At 44.1% G+C, this 21119-nt stretch overlaps 2 protein-coding genes across 4 annotated transcripts in view; both read right to left on the reverse strand.

Annotated features, from left to right (window-relative positions):
- Positions 1 to 382: 382 nt before the first annotated feature.
- On the reverse strand, positions 383 to 1458 carry LOC108527038 (putative uncharacterized protein encoded by LINC00346). The gene is given in 2 exon segments (XM_017868182.1): positions 383 to 870; positions 873 to 1458. Coding segments are annotated over 2 exon segments (492 nt in total). The 5' UTR covers positions 898 to 1458; the 3' UTR covers positions 383 to 403.
- Positions 1459 to 9739: 8281 nt separating this feature from the next.
- ANKRD10 (ankyrin repeat domain 10) overlaps positions 9740 to 21119 on the reverse strand; it is a 36136-nt gene continuing 24756 nt past the window's right edge. The window contains exons 5-6 of one of the 3 annotated variants that reach the window (XM_017868226.1): positions 14883 to 14978; positions 9740 to 11304 (exon numbers count right to left, since the gene is read on the reverse strand). In XM_017868226.1, coding sequence (XP_017723715.1) covers positions 10829 to 11304; positions 14883 to 14978 — 572 coding nt within the window. In that variant the 3' untranslated portion in view covers positions 9740 to 10828. Of the gene's footprint in view, positions 11305 to 14737; positions 14979 to 21119 lie in introns of all 3 variants that reach the window. The other 2 variants (XM_017868227.1, XR_001884682.1) reach the window with 2 other exon arrangements.

Consider the following 21119-nt stretch of genomic DNA (forward strand, 5'->3'; position numbering starts at 1 on the left):
GACGGAGCCACACAGCCAGGACGGAGCCGCACACCTGCTCTCCTCCACCTTAGGTCAATTCCATGACCATCTAGGGCGCACTCTGCAAATGCCAGCAACTTGTAAGGTGCAATAGGTCCTTACTTGATGTCGTCAGTAGGTTCTTGGAAAGTGCAGCCTTCAATGAAAGGACACGTAACAAAATCCATTTTTTCTCCTTAGGATGAAATGATGTTGAAGTAAAGAATGTTATTTGAGTGCCTGCTGTCTGTCCTTTTGTTGAAAGTTGCCGTTTCCAAGAACCTAATGACGACCTTAAGTGAGGAATTAGTGTGCTCACAAAAATTTTTTAAAAGTTTTACGCTTACAGGAAAATGGTGAGGATAATGCAGAGTTCTCCTGTAACAGAAATTTCTATTATTATTCACGTCTTACATGAGATGGGCATATCCTGTCCCTGTGTTTGAAGACTGAACAAGCCTACTCCCGCGGTGCACAGCTGGGGCGTGCCCCTCTGTGGTGGGGTGACCTGGCCCTCTCGCCCAGTGACGTCCTTATGCTTTGTGTCACTTGAACCATGAAATCTGAGTGAAAACAAAAGTCCATGAACGTCCAGGGTGGCCACCAGACGTGTGCAAGTAAGTCTCATGAAACAGAAGCTTCCCTGGATGGGGACAAAACACACTTCCTTCTGCTTGTCGCCATCCCTGGCTCCTTCCACTTGGTCCATCTCCATGACGCGTTCCTCTGCTTCTCTTCCTCTGAATAAAAAGGAAGCATGCCTCGTAAAGACAGCAGTGCCGGGCTGGAGCCCCCTCTCCCCATCAGCACTGATGGCGTGGTGCCTCTTGGCCAGCCCTTCTCTCTCCGCACCAGTGTTTTCTTTCTTCTAGAACCTCCTCTTGGCTGAGGCCTCATGGGGAAAATAGAGGCACTGGGCCCCAGGGAAATGCCAGCACCCCGGGCCGGAGAGTAGCCGAGCTCCAGACTGAGTCATCGCTCCGTGGGCCACAAAAGCTGGTTCGTGCACAGCAGCCGCCCTGGGCCCAAGCAGACACGACAGAATGGGTTTCCTCACACAAATTGAGCTTGGCAGATGTCACCTAAAAGACAGGAACGCCGAAATTCCAACAGAACGACCAGGGGGTGGCTCTGTCCTGGCAGGCTGAAGGCTCTAAGGGACACCATGTTTCCAGAAGGTCAGCAGCAAATGCTGGTGAGCACCCACTCCTCACCTCTGTGACAGGCATATGTGTTGGTTCCACCAGGGTGCAGAAGCCACACGAGCTGCTTTAACAGAAGAAATTCATGTAAAGAACAGCTCTCGGGGCGTGGGGCTGTTAACCAGGAGGGTGTGCAGTGCACGCACTGTCCAGGTTCCGCTCAGTTTTCCTCCCATAGTCATCACCCTGTTGGGTGTTTCATGTTGTTGCTGTGAGAACTTGCCATTGCTTGAGTGAGTCACACTGACGTGGCTCCTGCTCCAGGGTTTCCAGTCTTTCTGCTCCTAGACTGACTCAGCGCTGGTCATTAGGCGCTGTCCATCAAGGGGAACTTGCCCTGGGCATGGAAAATGCTGACCAGCTCCCTGTTTTGGAAAATGACCTCATCCCCAGGCTGCCCACAGAAGGTGGAGCATGCCAAAGCCGTTCCTTACTGGTGTGTATAGCACTGTTTTTGTTCTTTTTGTGCAGCCTGTGGAGTGTACTTCTAGAGCTGTCATTTCACTCCTGTGTTTTCCCGGCCTTGGGTGAGGATCCCACGCTGCTGGTAATGAAAGCTGCCTGTTTCCCTGGCTGCTTTCACAGTCCCTCCCTCTTCCAGAGAGAGTTTTGTTTTGTTTTGTTTGAGACAGGATCTGACTCTGTCACCCAGGCTGGAGTGCAGCGGCACGATCTCGGCTCCCTGCCACCCTGCCTCCCAGGCTTGCACCGTCCTCCCACCTGTGAAGGGAAAATAAATCCCGGGCCTCCAAACTCAAGCCAAAGGGAAAAGTCAAGTTGGGAACTGGGTCGTGCAAACCTGCCTCCCCTTTTGGTCCCTAAATAAGATGCTGCAAGATGAAAAGCTACATACCTCCCCTATATTTTACCCACGAGGAAATTCCTAGTGAGCTCTGAGATCTTTACTCGGTGTTTCTGTTAAGATTTCACGATGGCAATGCAAATTCACAGCTCATCTTTACAGGTGCAGTCAACCCCTGCCCGACAGACACAAATGCATACCTGATTGTTCCCCTGCCCCATTTGTCTATGTCATCTTGTGTAAAAATAATGCAGATTCAATGAGCCAAAGGCATGACTATTTTTCTCTACCCGCCTCTTACGTGAAAATTGTGTACTTGTCATTATCCCACCCTTTCCCCTTTAAATTTGGAGCCCTCAAAATCATCTTCGGAGAAAGGTACAGACTGTCTCCTGGGTGTTCATCCTCAACTTTGGCAAACAAACCTCCTAAAATGATTGAGACTTGTCTTGTCATTTTTCTCAATTGACACACCTCAGTCTCCCAAGTAGCTGGGACTACAGGCATACGCCACCAAGCCCAGCTAATTTTTGTATTTTTTGTAGAGACAAGGTCTCACGTTATTGCCCAGGCTGGTCTTGAACCCCTGAGCTCAAACAATCTGCCCACCCCAGCCTCCCAAAATGCTGGGATTACAGGCGTGAGCTACTACGCCCAGCCGAGAGAATTTTAAAACCACTAAGGAAATAGTGCCATTGTTAGGAATCAGAGACTTAATGTGCCGTTCCATGTAGTGGTTCCTGTCGTTTTGCTTGCAAAGTTGGCTTCAATTATCTTGAATGATATGAACTGTCAGAAAAGCCCTACAGCAGATGATGGTAATGAAAAGACATCCTTTAGCATACAGGGAATAGGACTGATTCACTGATGCATCTGAGTTGCAATTTTTGTTTCTAAAAACCTTGTAATTAAATTCCCTGGTAAGAGCACAGTGGCCTTCATAAATAGGAAAACAGAAAAATTGGAGTTGTCTCAAACTGTCCTAGAATCTTAAAGTTCAGGGGGCACCTGGCAGAGGGGAGCCATAGAAAGATGGCAGGGAAGGGAGGGTTAAGGTGAGGCCAAGATAAGCCAAGCAGGACTGTTCTAGTTTATCTTTCTTATTTTGTTCTTAAGAAAACTTGCTGAATGTAGCTGGCTTCAGATCTTCCTGTTTAAAAACAAAAAAGGCAATAAAATGAAACACCCGACGTGTCCTCTACCCTTCCCCAGCCCTCCTGCCTCTGCCTGCCGTGGGTGAGCACTGTTCAGGAAGCCTGGTGGAGAGGGCCCTGCCCTCCCTTGCACGGAGCTGGGGTGGCCTTAGGCCAACAACCATCAAAGAACTCAGGCCCTCAGTTCAGCGACCCGGGGGGGAACTGGGTCCAGTCACCAGCCATGGGCATGAGCTTGGATGCAGAGGCTCCAGGGGAGCTTTCAGATGAGACTGCAGCCCTGGCTAACACTGCACTGCGATCTCATGAGAAGGTGAGCCCGAGGAAGGGGCTCCTCCCCCCAGGTGGGATGTCCTGCCTCAAAGCTCAACGCTCTGCTGCTGCTGTCAGTGCTGTGTTTTGAGGGGGATGCCCAGTGCTGCACTGACCAGCTCTAACCTTGGGGACTCTGCAGCCCTGGCCATGGCCTGGGGACCCCTTCGAGGTGACCTTTCAGCACAGGTACTGGGCGGGTACCCACCCCCCAGCCTCTGCCAGACCTTGCCCAAGAGGCACATCCCTCTTTGCTGCACTGTGGATCTGCCTGCCCAGGTACTGGGGCACTTGGTCATCTGGGGGCTGTGACCGTTACTGGGATGAGGCCTGAACTCCAGGTGGAGACCCCTTTCCCAAGCCTGCACTTCCCGGAACCCTGGGACCTCCCAGAGTCCTCTTGACCTGTGTGGCTCTGCTTGTACAGGTTAGAAACTTCTAGTTCAGCTTCCCTGGCTTAGCCCTGCCAGTTTTCCTGGTGAATGCCCAGAGAACTGGGGGACCCATGGCGCCCCTCCCTCTGCCCACTCCTTCCCTGCCTGCCTGCCCACGAGGCTTGCCCACGCAGCAGCAGTTTTTCACCTGGCCCTCACCTGTGGGGCCTCCGCCTCGTCCTCAGCTCTCCCTGTGGATTGACCACAAAGTGGTCACTCAGAGTCCCTCAGGGATGGTTTCAGAGCTTCACCGGCCTCCCTTCCCCACCCTGCAACTTTCAAAGCCCGAGCGCACGCCTCGCACGTGCTATTCCCGACAGAGAAAAATGTGACCCTATCCAAGTCCTGCCCCAGACACCCAGGAGCTGCAGTCCTCTCCTCTTTCCGTGCAGTGGAAGCTTCTCCAGGGCTTGAGATGCCCACCTTCCCAGCGACTCCTGCCCGGCAGACTCCGATTCCAAACCCATTCTGTCCGCATGGCCCCTGTCCGGCCCCATCTCCCCTGCCCATCTCCTGAGACCTCTCTAAGGCCCCTAAGCTCCTGAGCGGACCCCAGCAGGGCCCCTGAGCTCCACGATTCTGCACTGCCTGGGCCTTCACGCCAGAGCCGACCCTGGCCCTTCCCTCCTGCTCCCCAACAGGAGGCCGAGCTGCCCTCAGGGGCCTCTTCATGGTGTGCAGGTGCCCCCCACCCCGGCCTCCCCTCCCCGATGGCCTCTCCGCCCCTCCCCTCTCCCATGGCCTCTCCCTCCGCCTTTCCCCATAGCCTCTGATCCTCCCCCGTCCCCAAGCGCCTGCTCTTCCATCCATTCTCCAGATCTGCACATCACACACACAACATTCACACACATGCATACATTCACACCAAGTCACACACATAACATTCACACATGCACACACATTCATCCACACATGTACAAGTCTCACATACATTCACACACATCCACAGATACACAAGTCACATTCACACACATGCCCACACCTCGACACAACACCCATATGCAACATTCACAGACATCCACACATGCACAACTCACACACATGTTCACACGTGCACACATATAACACAAGTCTCACACTACAACCACTCATGCACATCAGCCACACATATAAAACATTCACACCTGCACACACGCATTCATAAACGTCACACACAGCATTCACACATGCACAGCAGCCACACACATTTACACACATCCACATGCATCACACATTTATACACATCTGTGCACACGTCACACAAATCAACATTCNCACATTCATCCACACATGTACAAGTCTCACATACATTCACACACATCCACAGATACACAAGTCACATTCACACACATGCCCACACCTCGACACAACACCCATATGCAACATTCACAGACATCCACACATGCACAACTCACACACATGTTCACACGTGCACACATATAACACAAGTCTCACACTACAACCACTCATGCACATCAGCCACACATATAAAACATTCACACCTGCACACACGCATTCATAAACGTCACACACAGCATTCACACATGCACAGCAGCCACACACATTTACACACATCCACATGCATCACACATTTATACACATCTGTGCACACGTCACACAAATCAACATTCACACGTGCACACACATACACATCCACACACATCACGTACATTCACATATAAACATTCACACACACCAGGTTCCCACTCACAACACACACTTCCCTTCACATTCCCATACACATATTTGCACACTCACATTCCCAACGACACACTTCCCTCCACATTCCCCCCACATTCCCACACTGACACACTCACAAACCCCCACATTCCTTGAACACATTTGCACACTCTCATACACGGACACACATGCTCGCTCACTCATGCATTTGCACACACTGATACGCATCATCACACACTCGCACACTCAGGGTCTCCCTGGCTGCAGCTGTGTCCGGGGTCACTGTTCACGTTGCTCAGTGCAGACTCTTAGGGTGGCGTCTACCTCCAGCTCCCAGCTCCAGCCCTGCCCTGCCGCAGCCTCCACTACCCTCCCACTGCCCAGGGACCCCCCATTCGCCCCAACCCCGGCTGCGGTTCCCCAAGCAGAGCTGCGCTGGAACCGCCGGGCTCAGCCCCCTCCACCGGCACCTGCGCCTCTCCCCCCCGTTCCCGCCCTCCCGATGGCTCCTCCCCTTCCACCCGCTGCCTGTTTCTTGACTCGCCTTTTCCGGGAAACTCTTTAATGTTTCCCACGTTCTGTCTCGAAATTATTCTACCGTTTTCTCGTCCTTAATAAAACTCCAAAAACCCAACCTATGGAAAAGTCAAAAAGGGTAATTCAATGAATACCCAGTCTACATTTTCCAGTTATTTATCACTAGTTACTTAGATCTCATCATTCGAAACATGCCAGCACTTCTCTCACTGTGGCCTGCAGAACCTCAGGGTCCCCAGGACCCCATTTCAGGGGGTCCCCAAGATCAAAACGGTCTCATTACCAAGATGTGACTTGCCTTTTTCAGTGTTGACATCTGCACTGAGGGTTCAAAAGAAACTGTGGGTAAAGCTACTAGCACCTTAGCAAAAACGGCCCCGACCTGATCACCTTTAGATTCTTCACTGCTGTGCAGTCAAAAAAAGAAAAAAGTCAATTTCACTTAAGAATGCCCTCAATGCAGTAAAAATGAGTAAATTTTGACAGCACGCATTCTGTGTGATGTAAAGAAAGTGTGCGTAAAGGATTTGTTGTGTACTGTTATCTCCAGGAAAAAGCACATCTGTGGCTGATTGTGCGATAAATGTATCCAGTCGCTTTTTCAGAAACGTCATTTTCATTTGAAATAATGATTGACAAGCTATGTGATTTTTTAAAAAAATAACCAGGTTATAATGCAGTGGCTCAAGCCTGTAATCCTTGCACTTTAGGAGGCCAAGGTGGGAGGATTGCTTGAGGTCAGGAGTTTGAGACAGCTTGGGTAAAATAGTGAGACCCCATGTCAAAAAAAATTAGCTGGGCATGGTGGTGCACGACTGTAGTCCCAGCTACCTTCAAGGCTGAGTCAGGAGGATCCCTTGAGCCCAGGAGGTCAAGGCTGCAAGGAGCCAAAATCGCATCACTGCACTCCAGCTTGTGCGACAGAGTGAGACCCTGTCTCCACTTAAAAACAAAAACAAAAAACCCAGTGAACCTTCTACTTCAAAGAAAACTGACAGTATTTGTGTCCAGTGATAAAATTTGAGTTTTTCAGCATCAATCAGAGTGTTGTAAAACTTATATCCAGTACCATGTGCTTGACAATTTCCAACTTTTGACTTCCGTGAGATTATTGGTGATCAATGTTTTATTTATTTTTACAGATGGAGTCTTGCTTTGTCACCCAGTTTGGAGTGCAGTGGCGTGATCTCGGCTTACTGCAACTTCTGCCTCCCGGGTTCAAGTGATTCTCCTGCCTCAGCCTCCCAAGTAGCTGGGATTACAGGTGCGTGCCACCACACCCAGCTATTTTTTTTATTTTTAGTAGAAATGGGGTTTCACTTTGTTAGCCAGGATGGTCTCTATCTCCTGACCTCATGATCCGCCCGCCTCAGCCTCCCAAAGTGCTGGGATTACAGGTGTGAGCCACTGCGCCTGGCCGGTGATCAATGTTTTAATATTAATGACAGTTTCAACACTTGAAAGACTTGCAGAACTCAGTTAAAAGATCTTTCCCAAGTAAATAATGCATAAAGTTACAAAATTATGCATATGGGTTAAAGGTCCTTTCTAAGTGAAAGATGGATGGACTCGACTGTAACCTAATACAAGCAGCTCACTCATGCGGGTCCTGATTCAGCATTGCAACTGGCCTTTAAGAAACTACTGTTACTGGATGGAAGGTCTTGACTGCGAGTTGTCCAAGTTCCTGGTGCAGTTGAATAAATATACAAAGCAATAAAAGAAGGGAACAATGAAAGAAGCAAAAAAAAAAGCGCAGCTTTATTGTAGCAAAAGTACACTCCACAGAATGGGAGCCAACTTGAGGCAGGCTCAAGAGTCCCCCCTTTAGGGGTTTCACTAAGCTAAAAGAATTTGGTAACACCCCTACGTGCCCTTTAGAGGCTTCCAATTGGCTGCACCCTATGAAAGATTGGCCTGCAACCAATCAGAGGCTGGGGCAGAGACTGTCTTGTTATCATAGGTAGCAGACTGTGGCCTGAGTGCTGCCTCTTCTTGCCTAGAACTGGCTGTACCTGCTGTTCTTTTGCTTATGCCTTAGCCCTTGGTTACCCTAACTTCCTATTCTCCTGCCCCACGACCACTACAGAGTTTGGGCGTCAAGCACTCACAATTAACTGCAAAGACAATTCAAATATCCCTCTTTTCAATGACCTGTGTAAGGCCGGATTTTCTCCACATACTTCAACCAAAAATGTATTTAGGTATTCTATCTCCGAGTCATGTTTTATCGTTTTCAGTGTAGAGGTCTTGAACATCTTAAGATATTTTCCTAGGTATGCTATGGTTCGGGTGTCACTGTAAATGGGTTTTATTTCATTTTCCAATTGTTTCTACTAGTACAAACGAATGCGTGCATGGGAAAGTATCTTCAGGCCAAAAAGGCTAAGAGTCAGGGAGCTATTCTTTCAGTATAAATGTCAATTCTGGCGGACACAGAAAAACCTAAGCTTATTCTCAATGTTAAAATGACAACCATATTTTTTAATACAGCATTTTTCTTTCAAGTCCTAAAAAAAACCCCAAAAACACTTGTCTCAAATAAATACAAAGTAGACAGACTAATGCCCCTTTACATACCCACTACCCAGCTTTAACATCAGCTCGCACCAATTGTGTTTGATCCTTGTCTCCACTCACCAGGGAGCATGGACTCCACTCATATTTTTATATTTTGAAGCAAATTCCAGGCATAGTATTGATTCCATCATCACAATTCCCTTATGTATCGCTAAATAAGAACTGAACAGACTCGTGTAAATGACTCTAAACTAGAATATGACAAACTACTTCAGTCATCCACTCAAGTGTGGATGTTGCCCTACTCTAGGTTCTATGCAATATTTTTGTTCCTAAGCAGTTATATTCTGTCCAAAAATTCAAGACTCATCAAAAGTATGTTTAGTGTGTTTTCAGAGATTCACTTAACGTTTTTCAGCAAATTAACTCACTATAGGTAATATCTGGAATACCTTAGAAAACAGTCCAAATGGGGTGGCATCAAGTTTCATCTCTCTTAAAAACTCAGTAGTTTGGGTGGCTTCTTGGATCAGTCTGAGGCCAAATCTTAGTTCTAAGCTTGGTTACTAGTATCTGCCATAGGATGGGGGGGCGGTGGCCTGGACAGCACCATGCATTGTCTTCCTGTTCTCACTGTAATTTTTGCAAAACTTCCAAAGCGTAATGCTCTCTCATTGTGGTCTATTAAGTTTTTACAAGAATATGCGTGACGTATTGAATGTTTTAAATAACATATGTAGGCATGCCAGAATGGCTATTTTGGTGCTATAACTGTAATTCATATTCCTAAAAGGCTTACATTAATGAACATTTGCTAAAACCAAAGAAGTTTAGAACATTATGGTTGCTGTCTTTTACGAAAATAAACACCCAGGCACGATGCTGAACTGACATGCAATTCATCCTTCCTCCACAGAGGCTCAGTACCAACAGGGCCCATAAAACTAGAGTAGAAACTCAAAAACGGGAAAAAACACCCTATGAAGAGTGTCCGAAGAGTCAAGTAAAATCTTATAAGCAAACTGAAACAACAGTCAACTTCTCCTTCCTTCCCATTCCTTCCACAGATATTCACACCCTGCTGGCCCCCAAGCCCAGAGAGAAACGCCAGGGACAAACTGAGTGTGAGAGTTTTTTATTCAATTTGTGAAGGACAGTTTCAAAACAAAATGTTAGTAACACTCTTAGAACACTGGTTTGTTCATTTGACATATTCTCTATCTGCACCAATTTTTATTACAAAATCAAAAAAGTAAAATTCATTACAATATTTGCACAGTATAACCACTAGTTGCCTAGACAAAAGCTAATTTCTACAAAATCAAAAACTTAATGCAGTTTTATTAAGAGAGTCAAAATTCTCTCAGTTAACTGGGTATACATAGTGGTATATATCTTAAAGCAGAAAACCCCAAAAAACAAAAACAAGGAAAAAAAAAATACATGTCAAAAGTCAGTTAAATATTTTGACCTGACAGTTCCTACAAATAGTAACTTCCACTACATATAAAGGAATCTGTTACGTGTGGTAAAATTTCCAGAGACTAAGTAGGAAATGTGGAATTAAAAACAGTAAATCAGAACGCAGCCCCAGGCTGGGTCTGCTGTCCATGAAGCCCAAGGCAGTGATCTCCACCAAGGAGGGACCACTGTCTACAACTAAAACCTTCAACCACATGGTGATCTGCAAAGCTTCATTGAAAAAGACAAACGTTCTCTTCTTCACACAAATCACTGCAGAAATCTTTGTAAGGCTGTACCTTGCATAGGGAAATAGTTGTATTCTGTCAAATTCTACAGAAAACAGTGGAAGCAAGCTTTTTAAAATGATGCCCATGTGCAAAGAGATAAATTACCAGGCACCTCATTTACCGCCACAATTTATCTTGATCATATAATCTTTTAACAAAAGGAAAACAGCAATATCTGGTGACAGTATTAAAAGACATTGTTGAGACTGGCATCAGAAAACTCCAAAAGTACATCTTATAAAAAGGACACCTCACTGTAGAAACATCTATGCACTTAGTAAGCCCTACTCATGCACAAACAAGCAGTCGCTGGGAACTTGTCGAAGTTTACTTTTTCAGAAAGTTAAAGTATAAAAAAAATAGAAGTTGTGACATTCATTCAAATTGCTGCTACATTGGTATTCTGAGCTGGCTACCAGGAAGGACTCCTGCATTTCCAAGAGGCTGGCCAGGGTCTCTAGGAGCCGTGGTGCAGGTGCATGGTGCCCAGCATGGCACTGTCGTACCGCTCCTGCACCTTCACGGACTTGGAATGCTCAAGCACACTGTTCAGTTCTGGGATGCTTTCAGCAGTGTCCCCAAAGCCGTGGTAGTGTCCGTAGTACAGGTTATCCCCAATGTCTTCCACCCAGGAAGGCCTACTGGCTACACAGCTACTTGGACTCCCGTTCAGGTGCAGAGAACCACACAACTCAGGGTTAGCTCTCAGGGTCTTCTCTGGCTCCTCAGTCCCACTAATGCAGAGAGAACCCTGGCTACTCGGAAACGGCTGTCCTGGGGCTAATCCACTGCTAATTCCGTTAGATCCTGTCAAGCATTGGCCATTCCTGCTTTCCATCCCACTGAGCGGGGTCGTGGAGGGGAAGTCCAAATGTCCATTGATGACACATCCATTTGTCAATGTATTCGATACGGAGCTACTGTTTTTCATATCTGCATTAAGAAATACACCTGTCACCAAAATTCAGAACCAGAGAGAGGAGAAACTATAAAATGCTTCATTGCCATTACAATTTTAAAGAATTTTAGTTTTTGGGTTTTTTTCCCCTTTTAAACCAGTTCTTTTTTCAAAGTAAAATGAATGTGCGTAAGTAGACTTGGTATTAAAACGTTAACAGTATTTGCCTGGTAAGATAGGAAAATCACATGCATGTCAGTAGCATCAGGTAGCTCAACTGAAAAATGTAAGCTGACAAACACACTGCATGAAAAACACCAACACAGCCCCGAAAAGCCATCAATAAAGTGCTCTCATTTTAAGACTACTTTCGAGAGTGGTTTAAAAATCGCCCCTGGAAAGGCCCATCAGAACTGAGTGTCAAGTGTTCTACAGAGGGTTCCAATAGAACACAAACTTCTCTAGTTCTCAAGCGAAAATGGAAAAAAAGATAAATAAAGTGAATTAAGGAAATTCTTTGAACTATGTATGACAGCATCACATGAGGTTTTTAAAAAATCTCATAAATCAGGTAGGGACTGTTGACTCTCCCCCGAGCCTCTAATCAGGGCTATGAAAAGGAACCACTAAGTTTTTATTTTTCCAGTTGCACAGAAATCTACGTAGTACTTCTGCCAAACGCCACATGAGAGCACTGGCAGAATACAGAGAAACCGGTGACCACAGCAAGGAACTGTAACAACCAACAGTCCTATGCTTGCAGGCCTGGGCCAACAGCACAACATGGAGTCGCTTCTTCTCAGTCCAGCAATTAAAATGACCATGGCAGCCAAGGTTTCATTAGGTTACTTTCAAAAACCACCTTTGCTGGAAAAAATGTTGATAGTTCAATCTGCATATACAGACATCTATCAAGAGGGAGATGTCTTATGGGATAAAAAGTCCATCACGGAACATCTGGGCACACCAGGACAGGCAATGACAAGTCATTCTTCTGTATAGTGGAACTTGAGAATCAGTGATATTCATGTTCACAACAATTCACATAACAGTATAAGGGATGATCTAAAATTATCTCTAACTTGGTAATACTAGATTTTATCTCAATGTTCTTTACTACCAAAGCAAAGCATGATATTAAATCTAGAAGAGCTCAGTTCTAATAACTTTTAGAATAAGGACGCAGCTTAAATACATCCGATTACCCTAACACGTCACACACTGCGCAACTCTTCCCATGGAGGGCCTCCCCTCCATCTCACCACCTGCATACCTCTGACAGAGCTTTCTGATACGTCCTGCAAGTCTTCCTGCCAATAAAGGATCACGGCTTGTTCAGTGAATGGAAACATTATCTAAATATTCCATTAATTGTCCAGTGTTTGGATATTTAAGCAACATAGTTTAGTAATTGCTACAAATTCTTCATAGGACAATAGATTTTTTTTCCCCCAAATTAAGTGATAGCTTTTCTATTTGGCTAAAATCCTAGACTAGAAAACATGTGTTTCAAGGACTAAATAGAAAATAAAAACAGAAATAAAACAAGTTATTTCCAGGGGAAATTCATATGATTTTTTTCAAAAACAAAGTATAAACAATGTTTTCCTAGGTGACAAAACTCAAATATGATGGCAACCCTGACAGTTGTTTATTGTATGTATAGTTTTTACTAAGAGAATAGAGTAAGTAGAATTTTACTTCAGTGCCCAGTTAAAGTAAATCTGTTCTATTATTTCATCTCCAAATCAAGGCTGGTTGGTAAGCTCATGTTGTTACAGAGAATCTAATAAAACTGAGCATAAAACAGCGGGCAGCTCACACATCACAACCTCCAACGCTCTCCCTTCCTCTGCTCCCAGCTGCCGGCCAAGACCCGCACTTCCCTTCTCACTGTCTGCCTGGCCAGCCCCCGGATCCCACGAACATCCAAACACAATGCTGGGGATGAGGTTTCAGACAAGATCCTACTTCCCTTCCAGCCAACCCCATAGAGAAGATCGGGATATAGAAGCAAGCACCCTCCTATCCGAGTCCTTTCCAGGGGTGGGGACACTTGACCCTCCCCTGAGTCTCAAACTAGGGGCATTTAAAATGCAAAGATAGCTGTACATAGTTGTTCAAAAATGTAGAATTCTTTGGAAATAATTTTGACCAAACAAAAATTTGAACTTCCTCAAGTGTTTAAAGGAGAGCAGCCTTTGGTCTGATTCTCAAAGGACTATGGAGGCAGCTCCCTCAAGCTTCTAGTGGACACGGAGTGCCATGTCCCACCAGGAAAACCTCGAGTAATCTCTACTGATTTAACACATTGTTTATTCAGTCAGAGTGTCATAAATGAAATGACGGGAAACACGGGGTGTATGTACTTGGCATCTGGTAAACGGGATGGGCTGGGTTTTTCAAAAGTACGTTCCAGCTTGGATATAGTTTAACAAAGAACTAATGTCTGACAAATAAAGGGTGGCCACTTCTGCCTATTCAAAAGCAGGCAGCAAGGTCATTTTTAACAAACGCAGGATCTGAGTTTTGTTATGGATCTTTACCTAAGGTCAAATAGTCCCTGACTACAGAAAACCTATTATTTTAAATATACTAAGTGATCTGAATTTCTCTACTGGGAAAAAGGTGACCCCAGCAATTCTGTAGCTTCCAGAAAAATGAACACATTTTCTTTTAACTTTAGTGAACAGAAATGATTTTTTCATGTGGGTTTGGGGAAAAAATACATACTCTTTTTTTTCATCCCCAGTTATGAATTTTGCATAAAGACATAATAAACTAAAAAAAAATCTAAATATATTAACATGTTAAGAGAATGGCTAAAAATGTTTTTGTAGTCACCTGAATAAAAGAGCAGCAGAAAAAAAAGCAATAGCTAAATGGACAAATCATTTTAGATATTCTAAATGCTATAAGAACTGAGCTGCTTCTGCCTTTTAAAAATTGGAAATAGGCATACGGTTTTAATATGCTAAAAACATTAATGTATAAAATGTGTGTTGTGAAACACAGTGTTTACCATTTTAACAGACTCAGAATGAAGACCACAGAAACCAAAGCAACCAAGTCCTGGGTAAAAGATTCCATGCTGGAGTGACCGGGTGGAGTCAGAACCACATTGACTAGTTCTCAGTGTTTACTGCTAGTCGTCCTCTTTGCGGTATATTGGTTTGAAAATATTAACCGTAGCATGTTCGGTATATTCACCCAAAGGCCATATGTCAGAAAATTAAAAATGCAAACCTCATTAAAAATAAGCAAGGCACATTAAGCAACAGCTTCAAATCAGAATAGAAAGATTGCACTTACATTTTTCACGTTCATAGAATATACCCAAAACACTTATCCTTGTATCTACAAACTTGCCCAAGATATGCAAATTATAGTATAACATTTTTAAAAAGACACTGGACAACAAAGTGCAAAACATCTGAGAAAAACTCATGTTAGAAATAATATGCATACTGATTCTTGCAACGACAGGGGGTCTGCATTGCTGACACAGTATATATTTCTATTTCTTTTGGTCCAACAGAACCACTCTCCTGCTGTTTGGTGTCTTCGATCATTGGATTGTTGTTGCAGCTAACAGGAAACTGTCCACTCCCACCTGTTACAACAGCAAACTCCCTATCAACGTGCATTTTGTCAGGATCGTCTTCTGTGTCGCCATTCATGAGTGGCACGGCAGAATCCAAGCTTTGAGCTGCACAGAAAACAAAGACTATTTCAGATTCCTTTGTCTGTAACAAGATAAGTGTTCAGACACACAGTTTACATTATTTTGTGTGGGCACTGAACACTTTAAACAATCACATAAAAAAAAATCGACAGGTCACTAATGAGCTTAGCACACGACTGAAAAACTTCCACAATCAAAAAAATTTATTGACATGTGCAGTGTTTAAAGTCATGGAATTTCAGATACCTATTATAGATTTACTTGATGGCAAAAATTCTAATTTTCTGGCCATTTAGAGGGCATAAAGTGGTTATATAACCTGGAAACAATCCTAAACTCCATTTTCAAATTCAGTAGACTTTAAAAACAAAAAAATATACTACGACAATTCTTAAATTAACATACAATTAAAACAATCCTGATTTTTTAAAAAAATCCACTATTTCCATAACAAAAAAATAATGGAAAGGCTGAAAGACTCAAGACTAGTCTGTCAGCACTGTCCCAGAGTGGCATTTGATCTGAGCACCAAAATACAGTAAAATAATTACACCAAAATACAGAAAGAGTTAAGAAATGTGAAGTTAAAGCTACATGGGCACTTCACTTACAAGATTACCATCCTCTGCACTGTGGAGATGCGAATGCCCCATGTCATACACTCTGCACAAGCACCTCCGCCTCCGAATCCTAGCAAGACTCACTTCTTACAAGCAGCTCCACGTGTCTGAACGGCTTCTAGTGTTTAAAAATGTGTTTTAAACAAAAAGGATTCTAACAAATCACTGTTACACGTTGCTTTATTCATTTAGCATGGCATAAATGTTGTATCAGTTAATTTCAAAACAATCTTTCCTCTGCCCTATGACTGTATTACGATTCACCTAACCAAATTCCCTGCAGCTGTCTGGGCTGCTTAGCCCTTTTCTTTCCTATCATGAACACCACAATTAACATACTCATAAATGCATTTTTGTGTGTATTTCTGGTTAACTCAGATACTTAGAATTATTTCTGGGCCAAAGAATACACACCACAAATAGCAATTTTCAGTGCTAAATACCTCTTTCATATAAACATTTAAAAATAGGGAGAACGGAACTTTGCAGCTTGAATTAGCTCTAATTTTAGAGGCACACAACTCATTTTTGATTATACTGTATATACTAGATCTGGATTATTCTACAAAGATGCTAATGTACAGGATGAGAAACCCGATTTCTGAATTAGTATCTGGGAGAGAAACAGAGCAGTGTGATTTGTGTAGCTGAGGGGATTGGGGGTAGGCAGAAGTCTGAATAGGTAGGAGACCAAAAGCATTCTTAGAATACAGGTGCTTTAAAACCAGAGGCATTAAATGGTGGATTTAATCCTTATTCAAAGCTTTAAAAAATCTTCCACAGGCCAGGCTCCACTTTCACTATGACTCAGGCATGCACTTTTAAGAGATCAATGTGTAAGCAGGGCATCTTTTGGAGAAAAAAAAAACAAAACAAAAAAGGGCTGGGCGTGGTGGCTCATGCCTGTAATCCCAGCATTTTGGGAGGCCGAGGCAGGTGGATGACGAGGTCAAGCGATCGAGACCATCCTGGCCAACATGCTGAAACCCCCGTCTCTACTAAAAATGCAAAAATTAGCCAGGTGTGGTGGCGAGCGCCTGTAATCCCAGCTACTCGGTAGGCTGAGGCAGGAGAATCACTAGAACCCGGGAAGCGGAGGTTGCAGTGAGCCGAGATCACGCCACTGCACTCCAGCCTGGTGACACAGCGAGACTCCGTCTAAAAAAAAAATGGGAGCGTGGGGTGGTGGAAGAGCAGATCTCCCAAGTGTGCGAAAGTCGTCCCAACCTCCAGGAGCCTTCATGGCGTGCATACACGGAGAACCTGCAGCCAGGAGCAGATCAGCGTTCGCTCCTCCCACAGGCTGCAATCCTGCAAAGCCAACCACGAACACGGTTTGTACAAAAGGGTGGACTTTGATGGGAATACAATGCAGACAGCTTAAAATACCTGCACACTCAATTGGCATTCAGATGCCAATGTTCCCCAGATAAAAGTGACAACTAGGGGTTACCTGCAATTTCACACCTCTGAAAAGCAGGTTAGAAAACCCCAACAGAGAAGAGCTTCACGAAAGCTGGGGTGTTCGTCTTCTTCAGTAGGCCCAGTACCTAGAACAGTACTCACATCAACAGATGAAGCCCACTCACTAGCCAGGAGAAACACACACAGAAGGTAAACAAAAACAAATCATCAGTGGCCGGCGCAGCCTGTAGTACAACCCGAGGAATCACAACCATCCAGGCAGGCCTGGCCATGCCACGTGCAGGCGCAGGAGGCGCCACTAGGGGGCCGGAAGAGCCGCGTCAAGGGCAGCCCAGGGAAGAGAGAGCGGGCAACACACTATCTCCCAGCAATTCATCCTGTAACTAGAAGGCTCACAGTGGCCAGGGACCTCTCAAAAACTGCTCCATTGAGTAGACGCATCTTTTGTTAATGCAGATGGTTTCTCTAACAAAGCAGGGTAAGAATGAAAGTCTTCCATATTTTACCAATCAAGATTCGATTGTGGTAATCATACCAACAGACACCCTGGAATTTCTATCTCCATAGATATGGCCTCTCTATACAGTGTAGTTCCCACGACCAGCTGTCCCAGAGCCTTGGGTAATGCTGTTTCATGAGTGCTGCCTTCTTCATTCCTAGTAGCTATACATAAGTTCTCAATTGGCTGGTACAGATATTAAGCCTGCAATTATCTCTTTAAATTATGCTGTAAGCCATGAAATTAAAACTGGCCTCTCAAAATTTTAAGAACATTGGATATGGACCCGTTCCCTCCCACAACCAAGACCCTGCCAACTGTGGCATTTGCTCCCACACACCTGTTGCCACTGCTGAAGGAATCAATTACATCTTGCATTTGAGGAAGGTGACCTGTACAATTTCAGAAAAACGTCTTCCAACGTCATCAGTTTACTCAGGAAGCACTATCCTTTCCTATCTTCCTATTGACTCTTAAACAATGATTGTTTCTGAAAATGTCAGCATGACCACTTTTTACAAAGGGTCTTTACCTAACTGTAAAAGCAGGTGTCTGTTGGGAAGACAGGCTTCTAGTACACCTGAGACACAACGTTCAGGATGGAAACCTACCTAGGACTAGCTCAAAACCTCCAGCCTCCCTGCTCAGAAATACAGCCGCGTCCAGGTGTGGTCACTGCCTGCCCTCCTAAGCAAGAACTAAAGCCAGCAGAGCATGCCTCTGGCTGAGAAACCCGCATTCCTGACCCTGGGGGACACGTAGAAATGCTCCACTTGGGGCTGATGCCCAGGGCAACTAAATGGTCTGCATTTGTATTTTCATCTTAAATTTGGAGGTTGCACAAAACCTCTAAAGGCAGTTCCCAGTAACTCTGCAACTATATGAGCTATTCAGGATCCAGCAGCCTGAAACCATGAAAAAAGTCTTGTTAAGTTTCAAGTTCGGGAAGGTCTGCCGAATTACAGAAGTAACGCAACTGGACATCAAGGTCGTACCACTACAGAGGCTTGTGGGAGTGCTGACCAGGTGAAGACACTCCGGTGCACCACTCATACCGACACACAGGAAAACAGGACTGTAACTGACAGGCATGCCTGCAGATACATGTAAGGTTTAGGGAAAATGCCTGATCATAACTTTAATCTTACATTTAAAAAAAAAAAAAACCAAAAAGCACTCTATTAAACAGTCATATTTTGGGATATAGGGGCTCCAATCAGCCAACAGGACATTACTCCCAAGACACGAGCCATACTGGTTATATTCCCCAAGACTAAAGCAGGAGACATTTTACAAGTCAAAAACTGCCAAGCAGTTTCACACAATGAACTTAGGCGAAGCTTGAGATCATGACCTAGACTTGTAATCTACCTTTTACTGTGCCTCTAGGTGCTGTGTGTGGAAGGGTCCCAGGTGTTGACCTACAACCCTTGAAAGGTGGCCAAAAGGCCCAGGACCCCTCCTGCCTGTGGCCTTTCCACTGAACTGAGTGCATCCTGCTGTTGCTTCCACTGGGGAAGCCTCAATGTCCTCTCATTAAAGCAGCAAGACAAGACGCTCTGCCTTCCCGGTTTCCCACCAGTCATTACCTGGAACTATTGTTTGTTCCGCTGTAGAGCACATTTTACTCAACTTTTTAAGGTCCTGTTAAAACCAAAATGTTTTTCTATTACAAGGTGACCTTTTGTGGGACCCACCAGGGCCCAGATTCCAGCAGTGCAGAGGGCTGGGATGACTCCAGGCAGCAGGAAGCAGCAGCAACCAAGGACAGAGGAAGGCAGTGAGCGCTCTGGAAAGACGAGGGCGGGCTGGGGGTTTGGCTCAAATAATACAAAAGCGGCTTGTGATCAAGTGTGCCAGTATTGGTTTTGCTTCCCACTGGAGTGTCCACAACTCTGCTGAGGACAGCTCAGGCCCGTAAGTTTGCTCAAATGGAGACTTCACAGTGGAAAACGCAGACACTGTCTGGACTGGAAGTAATTCAGACTGTATTTCAAGACATCACATCTTCAGGGATCAAGAAAAAATAATCACTCCTTATTTGAACACAATTAGGTAGGTGTGTTCTATCATCCTGGCCAAATTTTTATAAACAAATATACTGCAAATTTGAAAACTGTCAGGATGTCCGCAGTTAACAGTGCTCTAATATGTAACTAAACTAGAAGGAACTAAATTACAAATTTACTCCTGGGAGGCATTTTATTTCCTCTCAAGCTTCAAGCAATTACCATCTATCATTTAACAAACCAGCCGGTCATATCTGCCCTCCTTTACCAATAGTCTTTAACCCTGTTCAACACGAAGAGTTAAGGACAAAAGGCAGAGATCCTTTATCCAGGTTAAATCCATTCTGGGAAAGTGTTAAAACTTTCCACCAGTAACTTTACCTCTAAATCATCAGGTTGTAGATATTTTTTTCTGTAAGGTGTTTTTATATTCAATATCTTCACAGTATGAATGAGATTCTATGATCAATAATATGCCTATGATTAAAACCGAGCTGTTAAGTCAGTTTAACGCTTGAGATTTGCTGTCACCACAGCCTACTTCTGGGGCAAATGTCCCAATTGTGAAATTGAAGTTATTGGGTCAGTTTTTAAACTCACACTGTGTTCCCCCACTTCTTCCCCACGACTCTTGAGCTCAATCCAAAACAATTATCAATCAGCAAAATGAAGTTTTCAGTCATGGAAGGGACTGGCATTCTTTTCTAACCAGGATCACTGAGAAACTTGACAAGTTTCCAAGGAGTACATATAAAAATAATTGCATTGGGTTATTCCTGAAGATTAACCAAGAACACTAGCAAACCTGAACTCAGTTTTATACAGTGCAGCTGGAATCCCAAAGCCCATGCGTCATACCATCAGAGCAAATGATTGATAAACAGAAAACAAACTTAAAGACTGATACTTCCTTGCACCATCTAAAATGAACAAAATCCCACACTGGGGAAAGTATTATCCCAAGATACTTTCCATCAAAACAAACTGCTTAAGTAACTGGATTTTATTTCACCCTCCAGAGGTCATGTCCACACCTATTATATGTTCTAACTAAACTGCATTTCATACGGATGCAAATAACTTTATGAAAGTTAAAGTATGACTTCTTGTAGCATAACTTCCAAGACAGGTAATATTCAAGCAATACAAAAGGCCAAGTCTTTATTCTTCGCTTAAGATCTTTTACATCAGTTTCCAAAAGAAAATTCCTCCAATTTTAAATACTTGAAGGTAGTTTACCAAAAGCAGACACTACTTTTTGGGGAAGAGTGGTTAACATTCAGACAAGTGTTTTGGCTTTTAAGAGTGAATTTTACAGGGATCTCCTTAAGAGAAAACTTTCTGGAATTACTTTTGTAAATATAAATTCCACACTAAAAGCCTCAATATTTGTAACTCTTAAATTCTAGGAAAATGGAACAGACTAAGTTTTATTGATAAAAGTTATGCAGCCAAGATATCCCTGGCACCTGTAACTTTGTTTTTAAAGCCAAACAAAACAAAAAACCCAGCTTAAACTCTTCTAAATATTTTTATATGTGAAGTTACTCAAAGTATTTTATATGTATGTGTTAAATGAGGAAAAAACAATTTATCTTTTTTTTTTTTTTTT

Source organism: Rhinopithecus bieti, unplaced genomic scaffold, assembly GCF_001698545.2.
Source record: "Rhinopithecus bieti isolate Rb0 unplaced genomic scaffold, ASM169854v2 scaffold_3734, whole genome shotgun sequence".
NCBI lineage: Eukaryota > Metazoa > Chordata > Mammalia > Primates > Cercopithecidae > Rhinopithecus > Rhinopithecus bieti.